A 25,519-nucleotide genomic window follows, 5' to 3' on the forward strand; every position below is an offset into this window, starting at 1 on the left:
GCTAATTTAACCCCTTAGTGACGAAGCCTTTTTGCGCCTTAGTGACGGAGCCAAATTTTGGAAATCTGACATGTGTCGTTCAACGTAGCATAACTCCGTAAAGGCTTTACATATCCAAGTGATTCTGACATTGTTTTTTTTGCCACATGTTGTACTTCATTTAGATTGTAAAAAGAGACCGATATAATTTGTGTATATTTATTAAAAGCACCAATATTGGAAAAATTTTGAAAAAATTGTCATTTTTTCACATTTTCAACCGTAATATCTCAAATATGACCAAACATACCGTACAAATTTTTGATAAGATATATATTTCCATCTGTTTACGTTGTTCTTAATGCACACTTAAAAAAATATTGTGTTTTTTTTAACCATTTAGAGAACGTACAAATTTAACATTACTTTTCAGCATTTTGAGGAGCACTTTGTTTTCCTGCACCAAGCCAAGTTTGCAAAGGCTCATGAGTGTCAGAATAATAGATACCCCCACAATTGACCCCATTTTAAAAACTACACCCCTTAATGTATTCACTGAGGGGTGTCATGAGTATTTTGACCCCACCAGTTTTTTTCAGGAATTAATTCAATTTAGAGGAGAAAAAATAAAATTTCATATTTTTGCAAATATGTCATTTTAAAGACATATTTTTTTCCTATAGTGCCCATGAAAATGAGGATTTACACCCCAAAATGGATACCCCTGTTTCTCCCGTGTTCAGAAACATGCCCATTGTGGTCCTAATCTTATGTCTGGATGCACAACGGGACCCAAAATGAAAGGAGTAGTCGGTGTCTTTCAGAACATTAATTTTGCTTGGAGGCATTTTAGGCCCCATAGCACTTTTGTAGAGCTCTTGAGCGGCCAAAACCAAAGAGAACCCCCACAAATGACCCAATTTTGAAAAATAGACCCCTTAACGAATTTATCTAGGGGTGTACTGCCCATTTTTACCCCACAGTTTTTGAATGAATTCAAGCAAAGCAAAAGGAAAAAATTGTGATTTTCGTTTTTTTGTCAATTCTGTCATTTTAAAAACAGCTTTTTTTGTACAGCACACACATGAATGAAGCCTTGCACCCCAAAATGGATACCCCTGTTTCTCCCGTGTTCAGAGACATACCCATTGTGGCCCTAATCTTATGTCTGGATGCACAACGGGGCCCAAAACGAAAGGAGTAGTCGTGGTTTTCAGAACAAATTTTCCTTGAAGGCGTTTTAGGCCCCATAGCACTTTTGTACAGCTCTTGAGCGGCCAAAACCAAAGAGAACCCCCACAAGCGACCCGATTTTGAAAACTAGACCCCTTAACGAATTTATCTAGGGGTGTACTGCATATTTTGACCCCACAGTTTTTGAATGAATTCAAGCAAAGCAAAAGGAAACAAAAAGTGATTTTCGTTTTTTCAGCAATTCTGTCATTTTAAAAACTGCTTTTTTTGTACAGCACACATAGGGATGAAGACTTTCACCCCAAAATGGATACCCCTGTTTGTCCCGTGTTCAGAACCATACCTCTAGTGGCCCTAATCTACTTAAAAAACACATGGCTAGGCCTATAATGGAAGGAGCACCCGTTGGATTTCAGGGTACAACTGAATAAATTCCAGGCCCCATTGCCCACTTGTAGAGCCATTGAGCATCCAAAACGATAAAGAACCCCCACAAATGACCCCATTTTAAAAACTAGACCCCTTAACGAATTCATCTAGGGGTGTACTGTGTATTTTGACCTCACAGTATTTGAATAAATCTAAGCAAAGCAGAGGGAAAAAATTACGATTTTCATTTTTTAAGCAATTTTGTCAATTTAAAAACTATTTTTTTTGTACAGTGTACATAGGAATGAAGACGTCCACCCTGAAATGGATCCCCCCGTTTGTCCCGTGTTCAAAAACATACCCATTGTGGCCCTAATCTACTTACAGGGCACATGACAAGGCCTATAATGGAGGGAACACCCGTTGGATTGAAGGGTACAACTGAATAAATTCCAGGCCCCATTGCCCACTTGTACGGAATAAAAATTGACACCTTAAAAAAATCCTCTGCCCTTTTCGGCGTTCCCCACATCTTAGATAAAAGTAATAATGTGAACTGTGTAGTATTTCCAAAGACAGGGGTAATTACGGAAGCTGGTTGGGATGGGTACATGGGGCAATAAAACCGGGTATCCCCCCTCCTCTCATGCTTTTTGGGGGTCATTTCTTGACCTCTGTGGCAGATATGGGGTGTAAAAAGTGGCACACTGTGAGTCTCCGTAATCTTGCTGAGGTGCGGCGGTCTCACACAGAAGACGCTCAACAAGCTGCTCCTGGAACTGCATGAAGGCGAACGTTCCTGGGGCTTCTTGTAAATTACGGATTACAGTTAGCGGTCTGAATAACGCCCGGCCTTGACCCTGTGTACGGCCGCGTAATGTACTGCGCTTAACTGCGTACTCACACAGGCGGTCATGAGCAGAACTTTTTTTTTGTTCGCATTTCCCGCACCGTCGCTTAGCGATGACACGGGTACTCGCAGCCAGTATACAACGTAGTTGCGTATGGGCTGTGGGTATATCCACGACCATGGAGCACAATGGGCTCTATGTTGCTGATATCCGCAGTAAAATAGAACCTGCTGCGTTCTCTTTTCTGTGAGTGGATTACGCAATTCCGACCCGCTAATGTGAGCGGAATTGTGTAATCCAATGCGATTGATCTGCGTATTACCGGAATCCGTAATTCCTATCCGGTCATGTGAGACCGGCCAAAGGTAGATCGCTACCTTTTTATCACATGACCGGGGACCGCTAAACGAGGCCACCTGTCACTGTTCCAGGCTCACGGTGACCATTGGTCGCTGGGAGTAAGGAGATTTTAAGTTTCCTGGGCTCCCCGACTCCTGCGCATGTGTCCGCTGTTTTGCCGGCGGTCACATGTGCAGAATCCGGGAAAGTTCACGGAGGAGGATCGCGTCGGTGTGCAAATACGGAGGACTCCGGTAAAAAGAATCAACTCATCTCACCGATCGCATCGGTGAGGGGAGATGAACCTTCAGCTTTTTTTAACTTTTACGTGATCGCCATTATCCATTGGATAACGGCGAACACGTGATCAGGAACCGCTCACCGCGCCTCGCCCTCCCCCCCCCCCCCCCCCCCGTGAAGGCTCTCGGCTAAGGTTTGTAGCCAGGAGCAGGGAGATTTTAAATTATCCTGGCAATCCACGGCTTTTGCGCATGCGTCTGCCATTTTGGCGGCGTGCGCAGAAGCTGGGGTAAGGTCTGCAGATAAATGCGCGGGCCTTAGGTACGTCATTTCATCCTCCCTCACGGATATGATCCGTGGGGGGAGATGAAACGCAAGCTTTTTTAACTTTACTAAACTTTTTTTTTTACTTTTTACACTTTTTTTTTTTTACTTTTTACCCCCTTTTTTAAAATTTTTTTTTACTTTTACACTTTTTTTTTAACTTTACATGATCACTGTCATCCATTGGATGACAGTGATTATGTCCGCAGTGACATTCCTCTGCTCCTGGCTACACATGGCAGCCTGGAGCAGAGGGATTTTAAATTTCCCGGGACTCGAGCCCCTCTGTGCACGCGCCCGATGTCAATGACCCGGGACATTGGGACACTGCTGAGGACCGGGGGTGAGTATTTTCACCTCCCCTCATGGATCCAATCCATGAGGGGAGGTGAAACTTTACTTTTTTTTTACTTTTTCACAGCAGTCCCCGGTAACACCTCCTGGTTCCCAGCTACCTTCAGGAGCTGGGAGCCAGGAGATTTTAAATTTGCCAGGGGCTTCCGGGCTTCTGCACATGCACATGACGTCATCATCTGGCGCGCATGCGGAAGGCCGGCGGCGGGTCCGGGAGGACCAGATCTCCGGGGGACACCGCGGACAAGCCAGGTAAGTATTTTCAGCTGCCCTGATGGATCCGATCCATCAGGGCAGCTGAATATCTGACTTTTTACACAGTTTTGTTTACTTTATTGCGATCGGCGCTATCCATTGGATAGCGCCGATCGCAATGACAGGGGGGGGGGGACTGCCCACAGCCCGGGATGACAGCTCCATGCTGTCGGTTACCTGCGGGCACCGACAGCATGCAGCTGTCACGTCCAGAGCCTGCAGGGCTTTAATCCAAAGAGGATGCATAAAACTACGTCCTCTAGGATTAAAGCCCACTTAGGCAGGACGTAGTTTCCCGATGGGGCACTCGTTAAGGGGTTAAACAAAAATCCTGGATGAAATAGCCCTGCATGGAAAAATGCCAGACTGCATAACAGCAGCCGGGTAGTACCGGTTATGTGATGCATCCAGATGTGGACGATGCTTCAGGTGGCTGGTTTGCCACTGAATAACAAATTGGTAGCACCCAAAGTCGGTCTATTACACAGTGAAATAATGGGGTTGATGTTACGGTGCACTAACAGTTACTGTCCCCTGGCATAGGTGGTTTTTGTGGCAGTGTGTAACTCCAAATTATTAATCAGTCCAGACACACTGAGAAGGCTAGAAAACTCATGTTTTACTAAGGAGGAAGTACAGTTCTTGAACATCAGCAGCTGAAACGAGCTTCAGTCTGATGGTGGCTGTATTTCCTTTCTTTTTTTAACTCAGTGTCTAAGATGAGGTTGTTCTCTGTGTTTTTCTACTCTACTCTGACAGATTATTGTTTCTGCTTACCTATTATTTCTAGTAGCTACACCTCTATTATTTGCTTATGCATGCTCCTTTTCTATCGCATCACCATACACTCCTCTGGTGTCACATCACTGCCAGCACACCTTTTCTGCAGTTCTATCCTGACTAGTTAGGGTTAATATCTCCTGTCCAGAATAGTTAAGGTTAATAATCCCTGCTGCTGTTAGCTGAGGTAGTGGCTGGTGATTGACAGCTCTGTCAGTCGACCAGTTGGTTTATTAATTATGTCAGCTGCTGTGCTGTCTGTGTTGATTGACAGCTCTGACGGCCAATCAGCTTCTCCCCTTTCCCTATGTAATCCAGCTCTTCCTGGCTGAAAGCGCTGGTTATATTTCTGTATCTCTGGTCTAGTAATCACCCTCAGATTACCTGTCTGTTGTCTGGCTCCTGTCTTCTGGTTAGTTTCCTGTGTTCCTGTTTGTTTTGTACCCTGTGTATTCTTGTATTTTATGTGTTGTCAGTTACTGTTTGTTCCCGGTTTCTGTACTCTAGTTATCCTCTCACTCTGGACTTGGCTTCATGCAAGTAGTGGGGTTGTCCCTTTCAGGACGGTGCCAGCTTCAAGTTGGGTGCTGTTAGAGGGGCTCAGAGTGCCTTGCTCTGACTGCTATACATTTGTTCAGTCTGCTCCTGCATCTAAGCCACCTTAGTAGCAAGCATATACACCTTTCCTGACTGCTCCGGTACCATACACACATGGCTTTGTCAGCAGTCCAGGACAAATATGACATCTGAGCTCAGGTATTCAGTATTTCTCATTACCTTCTCTCACCTTGGTTTCTCCCCCAACCTCACTCTGAGCTCATATAAGTAAATCATAAAATAATTAAATCTCTAGGAGAACTAGCCACCACCTATAATACAACATTAAACAATATAACATCTTATGAAACAGGCAAAATGTTCAAAATTCTAATAACTATATTGATGCTGCGAACTTTATATGAAGAAAACAGGCTCTAGCTGTAATGGCCAGCAGCCATGGCTAGCGGTGCCTCTCCTAAACCTCCACCTCCCATTGGTTGCAGACATCGGCATCCTCTGCACCTGTTGTACAGCAAATGCCCTATTATCCTTCCAGCTGTCTCCTTCACCCATAAAAGCACCTTCTTCAACTGGAGGATACCTGAGCAATAAGATTCATAGTGATCTAAGTGATGGTTTTCCAGTATCTACTTGCTTCTTAATTTTCACTCTCTGCTTTACTACTCAGGTTTCTTGATTCCTGCTTATCCTGACCTCAGTCTGTTTTCTGACTGTGTCTTACCTGATTAAAAATTGCCCTGACATGCAGCCTGATTCTTCATACTGCATGAATGCCACCCATACTGACCTTGGCCTGTTATACAAACTACGTCCTTGCCTGTCCCTTTAATATCACATTTTGGTAACTTCACCAGCTAAGGTCAGCTGCCACTGCAGTGAGACTACTGTTGGGGAAATGACTTGGGAGTTCCCTGCAGCAAAGATAGTATCCTTAAAAAGGAGTTGAAGGGTGAAAACTATATGACCCCTTAGAGCAACTTTCAGTAGCTGCCTAAAGCCAAAACAGTCAGTGGCATAGCAGGTCCACATCCACAAACTAGTCTAATTTTAACTGCTGCCTGTATATTCCCCTTTCAGTCCAATGTAAAATAAGCAAGTAGTATTTGTTAGAGAAGCGTGAGTATTCATGCCACATAATAAAAATATCAAACAGTTACAAGCCCAACAAGCTGATGTTTTAGCAATGCCCCCATAATTTCAAAACATAAAGTAATCATGGTGCACATCCAGTCATAATTATTAAGTATAATATTTCATAAGGGGTTTACTCTACAATATAATCAACATATCTGCCCAACAATCAGCTCCTCTGTTTGACATTTCCACCCATAAAATTACCTTACTTTATCTTATGTGTTTTAATGGAGGTTTGGGTTCCACATACAATATTACTGAACGTTGTGCAATATATCTTCCACAGCCAAAACTCATTAAGCATCACAATTTTAAGCCCGCTAATAACATCATGTTTTTATTTTACTCAAAGGCACAACTTCATCTTTCTGTATTCAGGCAATTATGTTATAGTAGAGTAATTCGCCCGACTAAAATAATGAGTGTCCTGGTTTATGCAGCCTAAGATCAAAAATAGAAATTGACTGATTTCACAAAAGCTTAATATGTGGGACGATTTCATATTAAACATTAAGCAGTGCTAAATATATATTTTCTAATAATTCACATGGGATATAAAGTAACATTTTGACAGTGTTATTTCTTTGCTTAGGAATAAACTGCTATTTTTACGACATTGTTGAGATTGAATTTTTTGTAAGTGAGCAGTTTTTAAAAAGTCACTTTTGTGCATACAATTTTTCCGCCCTGATCAGTATTCAGTGTCATGTGTCCACAGTCTTTATCCAAGACATATTATTGGTTTATTTTGTTAAAAACAAGGAATTCATATTTTTTTGATAGACAATGTTTATATAGTTGCATAATAAAGAATGAGAATTGTTTGGAATTACCTGGATTTTTGCACTGGTTACTAATGAAATATTGTCAGATTTTTTCCTCTAACTCACAATTATACATAAGCACAATCTAATTAAACTAATAGCATACAAAAACTTTCATGTATTTTATTGAACACATTGAGCAGACATCCGCAGTGTAGAGAGAAAAAAGTAATTTCTTTTACTAGATCTGTAGATCCCCTTTTAAAAACAATCACCCCCATCAAAAGTTTCCTGTAGCAGCAAAGAAGATTTTTATAATGCTGAGGAGATATTTTGTACCATTCCTCCCTGAAAATGTGTTTCAGTTCATCAATATACCTGGAATGTCTTGTGTGCAAAACTCTCTTCAAGTCATGCCACAGAATTTCAATAGGGTAAACATCAGAACTTGGCCATTCCAAAACAAAAATCTTCTTAAGCCATTTCGTAGTTGATTTACTTGTGTGCTTTGTGCCATTGTTTTTTAGCATGCCCTGTTTCTTCAGCTTGAAGTCATGGACTGCTGCCCTAATATTTTCCTGTAAAAGGTTTTGTTTCATCTTAGAATTAATTGTTCCCTCAACGTGTCTAGGTCCGAGGAAGCAAAGCAGTCCAAAATCATGAAGGTACTTCCAGTTGGAATTAGATTTTGTTGTTGGTATACACTTTTCTTTTTTCTCCAAATATAGTATTGTGCATTTGTGCTAAAAAAAGTTTCACTTTTGCCTCATCTGTCCATAGAATGCTTCCCTAAAACTATTGCGGAACATCCGTGTGGTCTTGGACAAACTCAAGACAAATTGCATATTTTTTGACAAACAAAAGCTTTCTTTGTGGTGTCTTTCCATAAACACCATTCTTGCTCAGTGTTTTTCTAATAGTGAACACATGAACATACACTACCGTTCAAAAGTTTGGGGTCACATTGAAATGTCCTTATTTTTGAAGGAAAAGCACTGTACTTTTCAATGAAGATAACTTTAAACTAGTCCTAACCTTAAACAAATGCACTCTATACATTGCTAATGTGGTAAATGACTATTCTAGCTGCAAATGCCTAGTTTTTTGTGCAGTATCTACAAAGGTGAATAGAGGCCCATTTCCAGCAACTATCACTCCAGTGTTCTAATGGTACAATGTGTTTGCTCATTGGCTCAGAAGGCTAATTGATGATTAGAAAACCCTTGTGCAATCATGTTCACACATCTGAAAACAGTCTAGCTCGTTACAGAAGCTACAAAACTGACCTTCCTGTGAGCAGATTGAGTTTCTGGAGCATCACATTTGTGGGGTCAATTAAACGCTCAAAATGGCCAGAAAAAGAGAATTTTCATCTGAAACTCGACAGTCTATTCTTGTTCTTAGAAATGAAGGCTATTCCATGCGAGAAATTGCTAAGAAATTGAAGATTTCCTACAACGGTGTGTACTACTCCCTTCAGAGGACAGCACAAACAGGCTCTAACCAGAGTAGAAAAGAAGTGGGAGGCCGCGTTGCACAGCTAAGCAAGAAGATAAGCACATTAGAGTCTCTAGTTTGAGAAACAGACGCCTCACAGGTACCCAACTGGCATCTTCATTAAATAGTACCCGCAAAACACCAGTGTCAACATCTACAGTGAAGAGGCGGCTGCGGGATTTTGGGCTTCAGGGCAGAGTGGCAAAGAAAAAGCCATATCTGAGACTGGCCAATAAAAGAAAAAGATTAAGATGGGCAAAAGAACACAGACATTGGACAGAGGAAGACTGGAAAAAAGTGTTGTGGACAGATGAATCCAAGTTTGAGGTGTTTGGATCACAAAGAAGAACGTTTGTGAGACGCAGAACAAATGAAAAGATGCTGGAAGAATGCCTGACGCCATCTGTTAAGCATGGTGGAGGTAATGTGATGGTCTGGGGTTGCTTTGGTGCTGGTAAGGTGGGAGATTTGTACAGGGTAAAAGGGATTCTGAATAAGGAAGGCTATCACTCCATTTTGCAACGCCATGCCATACCCAGTGGACAGCGCTTGATTGGAACCAATTTCATCCTACAACAGGACAATGACCCTAAACACACCTCCAAATTGTGCAAGAACTATTTACAGCAGAAGCAGGCAGCTGGTATTCTATCGGTAATGGAGTGGCCAGCGCAGTCACCAGATCTGAACCCCATTGAGCTGTTGTGGGAGCAGCTTGACCGTATGGTACGCCAGAAGTGCCCATCCGACCAATCCAACTTGTGGGAGATGCTTCTAGAAGCGTGGGGTGCAATTTCACAAGCTTACCTCAACAAATTAACAGCTAGAATGTCAAAGGTGTGCAATGCTGTAATTGCTGCAAAAGGAGGATTCTTTGACGAAAGCAAAGTTTGATGTAAAAACAATGTTATTTCAAATACAAATCGTTATTTCTAACCTTGTCAATGTCTTGGCTCTATTTTCTATTCATTTCACAACGCATGGTGGTGAATAAGTGTGACTTTTCATGGAAAACACAAAATTGTTTGGGCGACCCCAAACTTTTGAACGGTAGTGTAGGTTTTTTGCAGTTTGTAAAGTCTTCTTTAAATCTTTTGCTGTTAGTTTTGGGGTTTTATTCTCACCTCTTTCGAGACTGTCCAATGTGTTTTTGGAGTGATTTTAATAGAACACCTATGTTTAGAAGAGTATCAACGATCCTGAAATGTTTCCATTTATAGATCATTTTTCTTACTATGGATTGATATATACCCAGGTCTTTAGCAATGCTTTGTAGCCTTTGACAACTTCATGTCTTTATAATATGTCTTCTGAAATCTCCTAAAAGCATAAAGGCATAGTTCACACTATTCAAGTTTTCTTGAAAAGAACAGATTTCTCAATAACTAGACTTAATGTGCCTTTATTTAATGGGCAAAGCACCTGTGAAACTCACAATTTTTTTTAATTTGATCTTCTTAGGTGAAACATCTTTGCCAATTAGCTTTTAGATAACTCATAAACACAGAAGTTCACTTACTCTTTTTCTCCATGCACTATGGATGTTTACTTACTGTGCTCAATAAAAGACATGGATGGTACAACTGTTTTGTGTGTCATTAGTTTAGTTACATTGTGACTTAGGTAACAAACCATTTTCATTAGCAATCAATGCTGAAACCCCAGTAATTACAAAAAGGTCCATTTATTTTCTTCTGAGACTGTAAGTACCAAAAATAATTTTTCTCTTCGCTTTTCCATCTATATGACATATATGTCCATAATGAGTGGGCTTTATTCCCACTCAATGCCAGATATATACGTCATAAGATCTCTTAATTACTGCCACTGTAACCAGGAGATCAGAGGCAAGAGCTTATCTGACAAACATTGTTGTGCTTCCGCTCTAATTGCTGTGATGAGCTCTGATCTTGGTAATTTAATCCCTTAGGTATTGCTATCAACCCATCTTCCCCTGCGACATGATCAAGGACTGTAACTGGTTGCTGTGCCCAGAGGCAGAGTTTACTAAGCTTAATGGTCAGTATGACTGTATAGTACATGGCAATACAGACGTTGCAGTGTGCTAGGCAGGCGATCAACTAATTCCATTGTCAAATCCCGTAGTGAGACAAAAAAAATTAAGTTTAATAAAATCTTAAAAATATGTTGAAAGATTCAAGAACTTAAAAAATATAGTAATTTGTCATTTGCTTTCAAGATTAAATAAAAGGGATCACAAAGTTGAGTGTACCTCAAAATAGTACAAAAGAAACCCTACAGCTTGCCCTTGCAAAACATAAGCTCCCATACAGCTTCATCAACAGAAAAATTATTATTATAGCTCTGTGAATAGATAGCAATGTAAGAAAAAAATTATTTTTCTATGCAACAGGCTTTGATTGTGCAAAAGTAGAAAAACATTAAAAAAAACTAAATATTTGATATTGCAGTAACCATTGTAACTCGTAGATTAGAGGCGACATTATTTATTCCACGCGGTGAAATCATGAAATTTAATAAGTGAAAATACAATAGAAATAATGCATTTTTTCCATTCCCCATTAAAGAGTTAATTAGAATGATCTAATAGGTCAAATGTACCGCAAAATGGTGCCATTGAAAAATACAAATCATTGCACAAGAAACATACTCCATATGGCTACGTCACCAAGAGAATAAAAAAGTTATGGCTTTTGAAAAGCAACAATGAAAAAAAACAATCTGTACTTGCTGAGGCCAAAATAGGCCGTGTCCTTAAGGCGTTAAGTATTTTTTGGAGTTTATATAAATAAAGCTAAATGGGCTTGTTACAGGCTAGAAAAAAAATGGTCAGGAATAGCAAACGTATTGTCAATTGGCTGTAGTATTGAAGCACGGCTCCATTCATTTTGATTAGACTGAGCTATATTACCAAACTAGAGTTCCACAATTGCAAGTTATCCCCTATCCACAGTTTTTCCCTGCCAGTTCTGAGAACGGAGGCCCGATGCCTCCCATCTTTCTCACTGTTGGGTTAGTGTACCCCCTGCAGTGGGGTTAGTGTATCCCCTGCAGTGGTGTTAGTGTACCCCCTGCAGTGATGAGGACACTATCACTCCTTTCGCTTTCAATGGGATTGTGGAGATACCTGAGCGACAGTTGCTTGGGTATTTGCATCAGGCCCATTGAAATGAATGGAGCGCTGACTGCACATGCTTAATCAGGACTCCACTCACAGTGATGTTACTGCAAAGGGGAGAAGCAACCACTGCAGTGACAGGCAATGTGGGACTCGGAAGTCCTGTTCTGGAGATCGAAAGGTGCCTCAGCAGTGAGACCCCCTCAGTCAGCAAGTTAATCCTTATCTTATGGCTAAAACTTGAAATTGTGGTCCAACCCCTTTAATGCAGTTACTTTTAATTTGTTGCATTGTCGATATGATTTTTGCTGTGTGTTTTCTCTTACTGAGGGCCTTTTTACACAAGATGACTTGTCGGGCGCAGATGCCCAAGAGGTCATCCCAGCGATGATCGTTCCTGTGTTTTTAGACAGGAGCAATCATCACTGAGTTAATGGTGGTAGAGTCAGCCAGGGGTTGTTCCAGCACGCCCGCCTCTATTCACAGTAAACAGGCCGCCATTCCATAATACAGGTCTAGAGTATCATCTATTTAATTTCCTCATAAAATGGATCCTTGTTAAACCACCTCTGACATTTGGGTAACTGATATTTGCTGCAGCAACACAATAAGATGTTTAACTTCACCAAGTAGTCTCTCTAACCAATCTTATTGGATAGATTAAGTTCTTCTTTACTATGATCTACAGCAACTCTCTTGACACAAAGAATGTTGCTATATGTCAGGCAATGAAGGAGGCATGCAAAGATGACTCGGGTAAGGCCTGAGGAACATCTGTATTAAATAATCTATCATCACAAATTACAGTACTTCCAATGTAATTCTATAAGTATGATGAAATCGAAGCCTTCCTATGTCCAATTCTCAGTAGTTCAGCTAGCAGAAGAAATGAATAGAATGTGTCTACTTATATAATGTCCCTCTGCAGAGCCTAGATACATCAGATACATATTTGTAAAAAATAATTTTCTTACTTGCATTTGTAGTTTTCTGGAGTAAAATTATGTTGATGTGGAAACTGGGAATCCCATCGCTGGCACACAATGCCATTGTATGTTGTTCTCTCAGTTCCTCGATAGCCTTCTCCTTGACTCTTTACACAATCTGTTGTTATATTTGTGGGGTCGATGACGCGATGTGCTGAAATATAATGACATTAGTAAAGTGCTATCTCACTTGTTTGAATTAAAGTATGCTTGTTGCATTTATTGAGGGCAGAAGACTTGAATTCAATGAGACATGTGCTTCCAATACCTGCCCAGGCCACTGTGTTATGGATAGTATGATCTGCTTCCTGCACTGTCCATAGTGGCAGTGGCACTGAGAATTAGCTGACTAGTAGGAATCCTGAGAATGGACCCGTCCGTTTATCCATTGATGACCTGCCCTGGAGACATGTCATCAATAGTAAAAATTCAAAAAGCCCTGTACAGACCCTTTTACATGCCCAATAATCAAATAAGAACATTTGCCTGATCATCAGGCCATGTAATATTGCTGCTCAAATCATTGCTGTTGTCACATCAGTAGAGTTTTTAATAAATTTATTGTAATTTATAGATCAGTGTGTATTCCCACACTCTTTTCTGGTTTTATGCAAATATAAAAATGCTCATTGGTCAGCTGCACATCTTCTTGTGTAAACAGGAAGATACACAGCTGACCAATGATAGCTGTATGGGGATGACCAATCATATTAATGACTATTCAGCCCCGTACAGTTGATCATTTCCCTTTGTAGACATTATTAACGAGTGACGATCGACAAGCTCATTGTTGGTTGGTGCTGATTAGCACAGGCAGATAAAGGGAAACCATAGCATAGCACATTAGAAGTGACCGAATCTGTTGACGCAGCTTCTTTCCAAGGTCACAAACAGGCCTCAAATCTTTCTTCTAAGTCAAAATAAAGACACAATACCATTTAATGGGCAGCTGCTCCCATAGCGCTTAAAAATCTGGTATACAAGTTCACATTGTAATCCATGATATTGTCAGATGCATTATAATATTTGTTTTGGCAATCCTATTGTAAGGCATGCCAGATCATTTCTACAGTGTGTTCATTTACTGGATATTATGTCAAGTACTATTTTGTTCTGGAAAATGCAAACAACATAGTCTAATAAACACAGAAGACTGAGATGAAAAAAGACCACATGGTCCATCTAGTCTACTCATATTATTTCCTTTATATTTTATTCTTGGGATATATATTTATCTCAGGCATGTTTAAAGTCATGTACTGTTGAATTTCCAACCATAACTGAAAGTTTGCTCCAAGCATCTACTACTCTTTCAGTGAAAAAAACATTTTCAGAACTCGGCTTATAAAATGGCAGAAAAGCATAGTCCTGCCTTGTAGCCAGCTGGCCCACTTCAACTTTGCCCTCCAATGACAAGTTGCTTTATTGCCTTATTGTCCCTGGCCTGCCCTAGTGCCCTCCTGTAATTGACTGGCAGCTCAAACTAGCAAGAGCCATGCTGCCAACCAATAGAACACAATCAGGTGCACAACTAGAAATAGTTGGGCCCCATAGCAAATATTTGAATAAGCCCCCCTCAAGCATGAACATTTACCAGTTCTAAGTAAATGTTATGTTAAATGTCATATAAAGACACATTTTTATGTCATATAAAGACACACTTTTTGAGCCTGTAAAGGTAAAAGCTTTAACCTTTACAGGCTCAAAAACAATGTAACACATAGCTAGGCATTGATATGTCACACCAGACCAGATCCCAAAATAATTTTGCATAATGTACACTGACATGCCAAAAGTCATGAGACATGAATTAGTATTGTGTAGGACCCCCACTAACTTGGTAAAGCGCAGCAACTCAAAGTGGCATAAATTGCACAAGTGGATGGAACATTTCTGGAGGGATGTTGAGTCATGCCATTTGGATAGCCAACCACAGCTACATGATGTTTATAAGTGCGGAATCTCAGGTGTGAATAGACCTCTTCACTGCATCCCAGTTGGGCTCATTGGGTGAACATGCAGGCCACAACATTCCGAGGAACTCCACAGACTGCTCCTGGAACTAATTCTGGACAATTTCGGTTTGATGGAATGATGTATTATCCTGCTGGAATATCCCATTATTAAGGGGGTACATGAAGTCCATGAAGGGCTGCAAAAGTTCACCAAGCAGTAAAATGTAGCAAGCACTGGTCAATCATATGTTTAGGCAGACTAGTGAACTCAAGCCATGCATGAAAACAAAACCCACACCATTATGGAACCACCAGCGGTCTGCACAGTGCATTGTTGACAACTGGGATCCATTGCTTTATGGAGTCTCCACCACATACAAAACCTTGACATCAATCCAAAACAACTGGTAACATGACTTATCGGACTACAGCACATGTTGCCAGTTCTCTAGGGGCCAGTTAGCAATCTCACAAACCCAGGTGAGGCACTCTGGTGGGTCTTCTGCTCCCATATCCCATAGGAACTGAAGAATGATGCACTTACCTGTGGAATATGCTTGTGGGGCCTCCTGCATTGAGTGTATATGTAATTTCAGCCAGAGTCACTTGTCTGCTCTTACTGATAATTCTAGCTAGATGCTGCTGGTTGCTATAATTAATTATTCATCTGTCAGTGGCCACTGCACTGTCCGCTGTGGGTGGTAATGCATTCTGTAATGTATTCCCTGTACACACGTGAAACTGTGGATTGAGGCATTTTACATGCCTGCACTACTTCAAAAATAGAATGTCTTATCTGTCTGGCATCCGCTAGTATGCCTCCTTCAAACTCTGATAATTCATGTCACCTTGCTGTGAACATGCTGGCCTTACTCACAAGATAACACCTCACAACTTACAGAGGTGTGGATGTTCCCAAGCATCACTTTGAGGTAACACCACTTAATAATTGATTTACATACTGTTATTCCATGGCTTTTGGCATGAAAGTGTATATACAGTACAAAAAATAACTTTTATTGGTTCTATTAAAATATAAACTAGGTAACGGACAAACGTACAACAGACAATATAAAAGTTCACAAACAAAGCCAGGTCCCCACTTGTCCAATAATGGATCTTGGGGAGGATAACAAGAATCTACACACAGTCAACACGCTTCTTGTTTTTACAGTATAGCGAGCAGGGCAGTCTTGTGCTGCTTCACTTAGTGCAAAAAAATAAACCAGATGTTGATTGATACCTATATGTTTGGCTATATATGAGTGCCTATATGAGGTGCACAACACCCCACTAGATCGATAATAGGTCGGTGTGGAGCAACCCCATAAACTTAGACTGGAGTATGGTTATTATCCCAACCATTGTTACTTAGCAGTCATAAGTATATTAGGAGAACCACATTAGAGTGACTATATACCAGTACTGCTAAAGGTTTGCTTATAGAGCAGTACAATATACTCGGAAGACACCCCTCAATAGTCACTCAGCGACAATCGCTCAGCAAACCAGAGTCAATAAGAGGATATACCCAAAGTGACTAGAAGTCAACTGGCAAAGATTAGAAAGGTACAGCAGAGGCCTAAGTACCTGAAGAGAGACGGCATAAAGGTACAGAAACCGTACTTAACAATTCACCCTACACCAGCCAGATTAGGTCTGACTAAAAACTGACCCTAGTCTGTTCTAGAATCATGAGTAAGTCCAAGATGATAAAAGAAGGAAAAAGACCCATGGCAATATACATCTGGCTCATTTTTAGCAGAAACCTGCTAAAAGTCAGTTATTCCTACACTGTGTTTATCATTTAGTACTGACCATTATAAAAGTGTTCTTGTGTGACGCTTTGGTACATCAAATTGTCTTCCCCTCTTGTGATCATATGCCCTAAGTGAAGGAGCACGACACTGCCCTTCTTGCTATACTGTAAATACAAGAAGTGTGTTGAAGGTGTTACGTTCGTGTGGGCTAGTGAGCACTGGGCCCACACGAACGTTACCAAGATTGATAGGAAACACTGGGTAAACTACCACAGAATAACACCTCTCCCTATCTTCTACTAGGATAAATGACACAGACCTACATCAGCTGGGACATCGCCCCAATAAAGGGCAGCCCAGCGGTCTTTGGATCTGGGCCTCTGCTGTTCCTAGGAACCCACGCACCCTGGATAGGACACATACACATGCCACCACCAACAGGCACAACTGGACAGAATAAGAATACACAAAGCCATAATCACACCACACAGCAGCAAACAAGCAACCATTAGTAGTATATGTAAATGCTATAAATGCCAGGTGTTAGTTGACATTTTGATCAAAATATGGAAGCTAGCAGGCCACATCATGGCTCCTGGCTATACCACTAGTCCCTACACTAACCAGGAGTCCAGTGACATAACCAAACAAAACCATAAGACACAAACCTTTCTTGTAGCCACCACACATAGAACCTGCTCACATCATACACAGAAATTAGAACAGAGAAAGCTGAACACACCCACACCTCGAAAGACAGCTTTATGTGTACTGACCAAGAGTGATTGGCTGACTGGAGACACACACACACGCCCAGCCAGCACAATCCCCCACACCTGAGCAGGAGAACTCCAGAGCACCTGCAGAACCACAGGTCTCAGGAGATAGACGTGACACTACCCCCCCCCCCTTAAAAAAGGGCCTCTGGAACCTTAAGGCATAAAATTCTTTTTAGCAATTCCTCCAAACCACGCACGTGTACAGGATTTATCTAAAAAGGCCCTGACACCATAGCAAAGATGGCAAATAAGAAGGATTCACAAATTGTGCACCTCTAAACAGAACCTCTGCGCCTTATTCAACTGGCCTCAATCACAGAAATCTGAAAAAAGAGTGCACAGTCGAGAAGGGAAAGATGGAAATCCCTCCTGCTGACATAGCATGCACAGAATTTATCCGTACAAGGCTAGTGCAGATGGCAGGTGGTCAGCAGGAGAAGGAAATACTAATACAGACAGTGTCATACCCAGGAGTAAGTCAGCACAACATAAAGACAACATATTGCATAACATAACAAATTAACACCATCAGAAGTCATGCATGCCACCAATACAACCAAAGCTGTATGAAGCCACCACACACACTGTACAAGAGTAAGGAGTGCCAGGCATCACACACCTGGCATACAAGGAACAACATGGCTGGCAACACCAGCCTGCACCACGCACAAGAACATCTGATGTTTGGAGGCCGCACCTGCCAAGGGAAAGGGAGAAACCTGTGTGGACACCATACAGCAAATTACTCTATGCATGCACCCCAAAACGCAAGGAGGGGAGGGACAGAAGATGCCCAAACCATATTCAGGGAATACAGGGTAATACGCTCCACACAATGCATGCAAAAACGCTACATTCTGAGCACCACCAGAAACAAATGCAACAGTTGTGAGACAAACAGACACGACAAAGCCCTAACATCCACCTACCAATGGTCAAAGGGGGCAGGATACGGATCGACCGTCCCCCCACCAATGGACAGGTAGACATACAGAACAAGAACTGGGCATCCAATAACTAGTGGATGGGTGGATCAGACATAGGACGGAATACAGAGACATAAGCCATGACTGACAAATGCAACAGTCAAGACTAACAGACACACCTGACCACCAGTAACACAGACGGGTCACTAACATAACATTGTAGCACAAAGAGAGTCCCACAGCACACCTCGATATGCACAAAAGAGTGCAGAGGTTATGGTAAATGCATAATGCAGCAGCCACTTAAGGGACAATGGATCTTTAATCCCCAGTGTAATTTGTCCAAAATAGAGAAGCAGTGGCAGCATCAATGGTGTAGCAAACAAAATAGAGAGTTTTATTGCTCCATACAGCTGGCGACGTTTCGACTTTAGAAGTCTTTATCAAGCCTGGAGTGAAATCTCCAGGCTCTCAGCTACGTTTTGTAGCCAGGAGCAGGGAGATTTTAAATTACCCTGGCAATCCACAGCTTTTGCTCCTGCGTCTGCCATTTTGGCGACTGGCACGTGCGCAGAAGTTGGGGTAAGGTCCGTGGATAAATCCGGGGCCTTAGGGGTCTTCGGGTCCTAGAAGACCAGGACATTGCGGAGGACCCGAGGTGAGTATTTTCACATCCCCTCATGGATCGGATCCATGAGAAGAGGTGAAACTGGCACTTTGTTTTACTTTTTTAAACTTTTTTGTGATCGCTATCCATTGGATAGCGGTGATCCTGGGCCCAGGGATGTCTCACCGCAGTCCCCGGTGACTTCTCCTGGTTCCCTGCTACCTTCAGGAGCCGGGAGCCAGAAGATTTTAAATTTGCCGGGGCTCCTGGCCTTCTGCGCATGCGTGTGATATCCTACGTCTGGCGCACATGCGCAGAAGAGCGGCGACGGGTCCCGGAGGACCAGTGCACCGCCGGACACCTCCGACAAGGCGGGTGAGTAATCTCAGCTGCCCTGATGGATCCAATCCATCAGGGCAGCTGAATATCTAACTTTTTAAAAACTTTTTCTCACTTTATTGCGATCGGCGCTATCCATTGCAGCCCAGGATGACAGCTCCATGCTGTCGGCTACCTGCGGGCACCGACAGCATGGAGCTGTCACGTCCTCAGCTAAGAGGGCATTAATCCAAAGAGGATGCATGTTTTTACGTCCTCTAGGATTAAAGCCCACTTAGTTAGGACGTAAAAAGGCAATGGGGCCGTCACTAAAGCGTTAAAGAAAGTCTGGGTTGCCCATAGCAACTAATCACAGTGCAGCTTTAATTTTACCTCACCAGTATAAGAAATACCAAGAAATCACAGCACAACTTTTATTTTACCTCAGATATGTAAGAAATGGTTTACTTACAAAAGATGACAAGACCAAAAATGCAGTGTACAGAACTATGCTGACAGCAGATTGCAGTTATATTCCTTTCACTAGTTCAACTGTTTATGTTTCAATATACAGCAAAAAACAGATTAGATGGAAAAAAACAAATTCCACATGGACGAAGTCACGGGTAACAAGCTAGCTAGTTATAAAGCCCATTGTGCAAAAAAATTACAAGGGGCTCCAAAATCTGTTGTCATTTCTTTAATTTTTCATAAAACATTAAAATACACAATACAGGCACGTTTGCAGGATAATAATCCTCCTAGTGCAAAAAATATAGACCTCCTGGTTTTTCCATGGGTTTCAGAGTATTTTGTTATAGTTTTATTGTTTTGTGGGAGTTAGGTTTTTAGATTTTTTTTGTTCTTTTGCTGTTTACTCTTTATTGTTTTTTATTGTTTCTTATCATGCATGAATGTTTTGCAATTATTTACAAATCAGTCATCAACATTGAAAGATTTCTTTGGTAGATTTACTAATACAGTCTAAGGGCTCTTTCACACGAGCGTATATCGGCCTGCCATTTTCACGGTCAGCCAATATACGCTGTGATCTCATGCATTGGATTCCAATGCATCAGATCACATGGCCATATTCCCGCAATCTAAAAGCGCCCAGCCGGCCAATATAGCGCTGGGCGTTTTTACGTCGGGCCGGAATACATCGGCTGCTGCATGGGCTCATATGGGAGCCAATGACAGCAGCAGGAGAAGGGAGGTGGGAGGGAGTTTAGCAGCGTGACTGCTAAACTCCCTCCCTCTTCTCTCCTCCCTTCCGGCTGATTGCAATGGGAGGAGACGGGATGGGGTGGAGCTAAAAGCCAGAGCTCCTGCCCCTTCCCTGCACCTTGTCCGCAGCCAGCAATGTGAGAAGGTCGGGCAGGGTAGTACTTAGCGCCACCCCGTCTCCTCCCATTGTAAGCAGCCGATGTGGAGGAGGGAGGAGGTGAGCCGCGAGGGGGAGGGAAGGCTCAATGGCATGGCAGCCTCGGCTTATATGTGCCGGGGCCCATTCTGTCTGAACGGATGCACAAACATTAGATTTGTGCATCTGTTCATGAGTTTTTACTCCTCACATCGTAGTGTATATCGGTTGGCGGTTAAACTGTGGCCGATATATGCTCGTGTAAAACAGCCCTAATAATTAAACAGCACAAACTTAAACAAGACAGTCTTAAAATGTGTGAGTTTATCACAGTGGATCATGCTGGATGATAAATATGGCACATTTTGAGACTCTCTAGTTTATACCACCTATTACTTGGCTACGTTTTGCCTTGGCTTTTGCTCCAAATTCTGGTGTGCATGGTTGCATTTAGGCCACGTGCCATTCACCAAAACCATGCACTTTCCCACAAAGCTACTCTCCTTTTTCAGATATGATGAAAAAAGTATCTGAAAGTGTCTAAAAAAACATCTTAAATGTGGTGCATAGCATGTCGCAGTGTTTTCTGCTGCATTTTCAATAGTAAATCACAATTGAGCTGTCTTGCGCTGGTTCATGGACAACATTTACATTATCAAATTGTTCTTCTTGGGTGTGGCAAATTCTTTTGGGGGGGTACATACTTTTTGAAGGCAGTACATACTTTTTCAGGAGGAGCACAGATTTTTTGGGGGGAACATACTTTTTTGGGATTGCATACTTGTCATGAAATGAGTCACAATTAGAGATGAGCGAGCGTACTCGCTAAGGCAAACTACTCGAGCGAGTAGTGCCTTATGCGAGTACCTGCCCGCTCATCTCTAAAGATTTGGGTGGCGGCGGGGGAGAGCGGTGAGTTGCGGGAGTGAGCAGGGAGGAGCGGGGGGTGGGGGAGTGAGAGAGAGATCTCCCCCCCCCCGTTCCTCCCCGCTCTCCTCTGCCACTCCCCGCCCCCCACCGGCACCCGAATCTTTAGAGACGAGCGGGCAGGTACCCGCATAAGGCACTACTCGCTCGAGTAGTTTGCCTTAGCGAGTACGCTCGCTCATCTCTAGTCACAATCAATAGGCTTTGCCTTTTATAAAGAATACTTCATTTCCATGCAATAGTAAAGTTGTGCCTGTGATATCTAGTCAAGTAAAATGTAAAATTAAATTTTGATTTGCAAATGTGTTTTACTTAAAAGTTAGAAGTAAAGTTAAACCAATCTTTACTACTGTGTATTTGCAGTCTGGTATGCTAATAAAGATAAAGTAAGCCACACAGAGGGATATATTTGGTCACTACTCACCACAGGGCTTAATTGCACAGAACTCCCATGGGGTGTCAGGGTCAAGCGTGTAACACCATGGTCTTGCCTTGCCATCAGGATTGCGGCAGTAATTATCATTCAAACCCTTGTTAGGATATCTGCAGTTAAAAAAATGAACACATGTGTCATCCAAGGAGACTGACAGACCCAGATCACCTTTCATTCTTAAAGTACCCAATTAGGTGTGGGTTTCATAAACACAGCATGGTATTTCAACTCATTAGGAAAGCTGATGATAACAGGAGGAAAACCCATCCTTTCAACCGGTAATGAGATTTGTGATCTTCTGCTTGCTACTTGGGCTTTAAGAGGATTAAGGTCATTATTTCTTTTTAAATCACTCCTGTTATTATCGTTCTTCTTGTTAAAATCAAAGCAATCATGCATTAAAATATAAGACTCAAAGGTCAATGTCATATGAAGCAATACATTAACCATCAGGATGGTATTCTAGTCAGAGTTGCTTTATAAAAAATATCCACTCTTTAAGCAAAGAAAGAACTTTAGTTACAGTAGATATTTATGTTTCAGTGTTAAAAAAAATAGTTAAGAGTGTTGCTATAATTGCTTATACTGTAGAAGACAGTTATTTACTGCAAGAACTATGAGTAATACTGGGAGAAACCAATTGAAGAGACATTCTGCTTTGGGCAATACCTACTTCTTAGGGTATGCTCACATCATGTTTGGCTATGCTGCTGCAAAGACCTTTTTATTTATTCAAAAGGATCTCTTAATGGATTTATACAGTTTTAATAGGGCTTCTGCCATGTATTAAAAGGGTTCATTTGTCTCAGTTTGGTAAATTCCCATCAGCACCCATTTTTTAAAAGGATAGACACAAAGACAGTCTTGATTTTCTGAGCTATTAAAAAAAACAGATCCTAAACTCTGATCCATTATGTGCCAGACATCAATGGTCCCTAATGGACCCCATTGACTATAATAGCATCTGTCTGGTTTCTGTCATGGTGTACGGCGTTTTCCCAGTACTGTTGATGGAATCTTCAATGCAGGTTCCTAATTGAGCCTCAGAAGCAGATATGAATGAAATCTTATTAATAATGTGAAAAAATGGATCCTTAAGAAATGAATACAAACAGACTCAAACTGATGCAACAGATTAGTCAGAAAAAAGACTGCTGCTCTTAAAGTTTTCTGTTTCCGGTAAAAAAAAGTCTTTTTTTTTTCTTAAAAAATGATACAAAACATCCTGTATGTTTTACCAGAATATGAAAAGCTGATATGACCCTAACCTTAGAAGGCTGCCTTGACAAAAAGTTTAACACAAAGTGTCCTTCTTCTGGGCCCCCAGTAATCATCTGTAATCTGTGGGGAAAACTGACAATAAGTCTGGCTTCACACGTTGCATAAATACTATAGAATTTCTGCAGTGGATTTTTCTGCAGAAATTCCTTAGTATTTATAGTACAAGCAATGTGGAGGAGATTTCAAAAATCTCCTAAACATGGTGTGGAAAAGTTCTCTGATTAATCTGCAGTGTTTTTGAAAGATACTGTGGATTCTAAACTGGTAGTACGCCTATTTCTGTTGTGGTTCTATGCTGTGGAGTTTAATCCTTGAAACACAAGAGTTCAAATCTACAGCAGATCTGCAAGTAAAACCATAGAAACATCCACACCATTTACATATGGATTTGATGTGTATTTGCTGTTCTTTTTCTGCTGCAGCAAGCCTGCAGCAAATTCGCTATGCGTGAAGGTACCCTTAGTGTTCAATTTCCTTGCAGAGCCACCACAGGAAAATTGAACATTATACAGTGCCCATTCATATCAATGACATGTAAGCTTTAACTCTGACGGTGAGATTGCAAAAAGTTAAATATTTTTTATACTGAAATCAGCATCATGAGGATCAAGGTTATTTCTTTTAATGTATGTTGCATAGCCAATCATCAAGCTGCTGTATAGATAGCAAACTACTGGAGAGTGAAATGCACAGTTGTCAAATAGCTCTGGTTCTAATTATTTTTGGAAGGGAAGTCAAAGATAGTAAATCTAAATTCCAAAATAGCCTATATCTGAATTCATTGGTCAGTAGACTTGTTGACGATTTGTTTAAAGTATTTTACAATCACGAAATTATCTTGCTTCAGATATGATTAATCTTTTCAAGGATGGACGGATAGATAGATAGATAGATAGATAGATAGATAGATAGATAGATAGATAGATAGATAGATAGATAGATAGATAGATAGATAGATAGATAGATAGATACTGCACAGTTGCAAAAAAGGGTCTGTGCCAACATTTAAAGTTATCCCCTAACTGAAGAAAGAGGAATATCTTTACCGCTGAGACCTCCACTAATTTTAAGAACAGGGGTCTGGCAGACCTTGTATGAATGGAATGGCAGTTAAGAATACATCCATTCATTTCAGAGTTGCTACCAGAGACAGATGAGTTCAAGTGCCCAGCCATATCTGGAAGTGCCATTGAAATGAATGAAACAGCAGTGCACATGTTCAACTGCCATTCACGTGGGGACATACAAGATTCCCATTCTCGGATACACTGGGATCACCACCTATCGGAAAGTTAGGAATAACAGCTTGGGAGCGTCTGAACATAGTATGTTAAGCCGAATGAAGACAATGTCCATCTAGTTAGCCTGATTAAACCTCCTTGTTGATCCAGAGGAAGGCAAAAAAAAAACAAGAGGCAGAAGCCAATTAGCCCTTCCGGGGAAAAAAAACTCCTTCCCGGCTCCCTAATGGCAGCTAGACTAATCCCTGGATTAACCTCTAGTAGTACCTCCAGTGCTATTGCTAATAGAAGGCATGGCTTGATAGAATTCCTGTCAGATCACAGTATAGTTTAATACTATGGCAGTGGTGGTGAACCTATGTAATGCATGCCAGAGGAGGCACTCAGAACCCTCTCTGTGGGCACAGGCGCTTTCGCCCCAGCACAGATGACAGTCGAGTAAACAACTGCATGAGTGCTGATGTCACCGCTAAGGGCGTTAGTGCTCGTTCAGAGTGTTTACACAGGCAGAGTTCTGTTCCACTTAGACAAGATGAGTTGTCTTGCAAAAGATGCCCGACAATGCGTCCCACTGATGCTCACTCCTGTGCTGAAAGTGCTGCAAGCATGGAGGCGGAGCAGCCAGATAGCATTCTCCCCCCACCCGCCTCCATTCACTTTAAGCAGACAGTCACTTAGAAGTGAATGGCGCATTGTTCAGTTTTCTGCATGTAAAAACTGAACGACTGAACATTGCATTTACACGAGACGATTATTGATCAATTCCGTCGGGAGAGCGTCACTTTGAACAATTCTGAATGATATTTGCCCCATGTAAATGACTCTTTTGCTGATGGATTAATTAACGGAAAAATTACAATTTATTTGAGGGCTCAATTGCAAAAAATACGTCAGCACTTCGCAAATCCACCTAAAATTCGCACATGTAGTGTGGCCCCATTGAAAGCAATGGAGCGGATCACTATCCTCTGCTGCGGCTGTGACTGCTGCAGCAGGGGATTCTTTGGATGTGAAACCCCTGGATGCTTTCACATCCAGGAGTTTCACCTTGTGATGAATGGCTGAGCGCTGCCTCTGACTGCCTGAGCGCAGGGACCAATCACAGGCAGTGCTCCACTGTCATTCAATGGTTGAACTCTGCCACTGATTGGTCACAGTGCTCAGCCAAGCAGAAGCAGTGTTTTCTGAATGCAGAGATTTTT

The 25,519-nt window shown here is 41.7% G+C and overlaps 1 protein-coding gene across 1 annotated transcript in view; it reads right to left on the reverse strand.

Moving 5' to 3' along the window:
* HGF (hepatocyte growth factor) overlaps positions 1-25,519 on the reverse strand; it is a 169,272-nt gene that overhangs the window by 63,771 nt on the left and 79,982 nt on the right. Inside the window, exons 7-8 of the mRNA XM_066592010.1 lie at positions 21,787-21,905; positions 12,716-12,881 (exon numbers count right to left, since the gene is read on the reverse strand). Coding sequence (XP_066448107.1) covers positions 12,716-12,881; positions 21,787-21,905 — 285 coding nt within the window. The remainder of the gene's footprint in view (positions 1-12,715; positions 12,882-21,786; positions 21,906-25,519) is intronic.

This window comes from Eleutherodactylus coqui, chromosome 2 (genome assembly GCF_035609145.1).
Source record: "Eleutherodactylus coqui strain aEleCoq1 chromosome 2, aEleCoq1.hap1, whole genome shotgun sequence".
Lineage (NCBI taxonomy): Eukaryota > Metazoa > Chordata > Amphibia > Anura > Eleutherodactylidae > Eleutherodactylus > Eleutherodactylus coqui.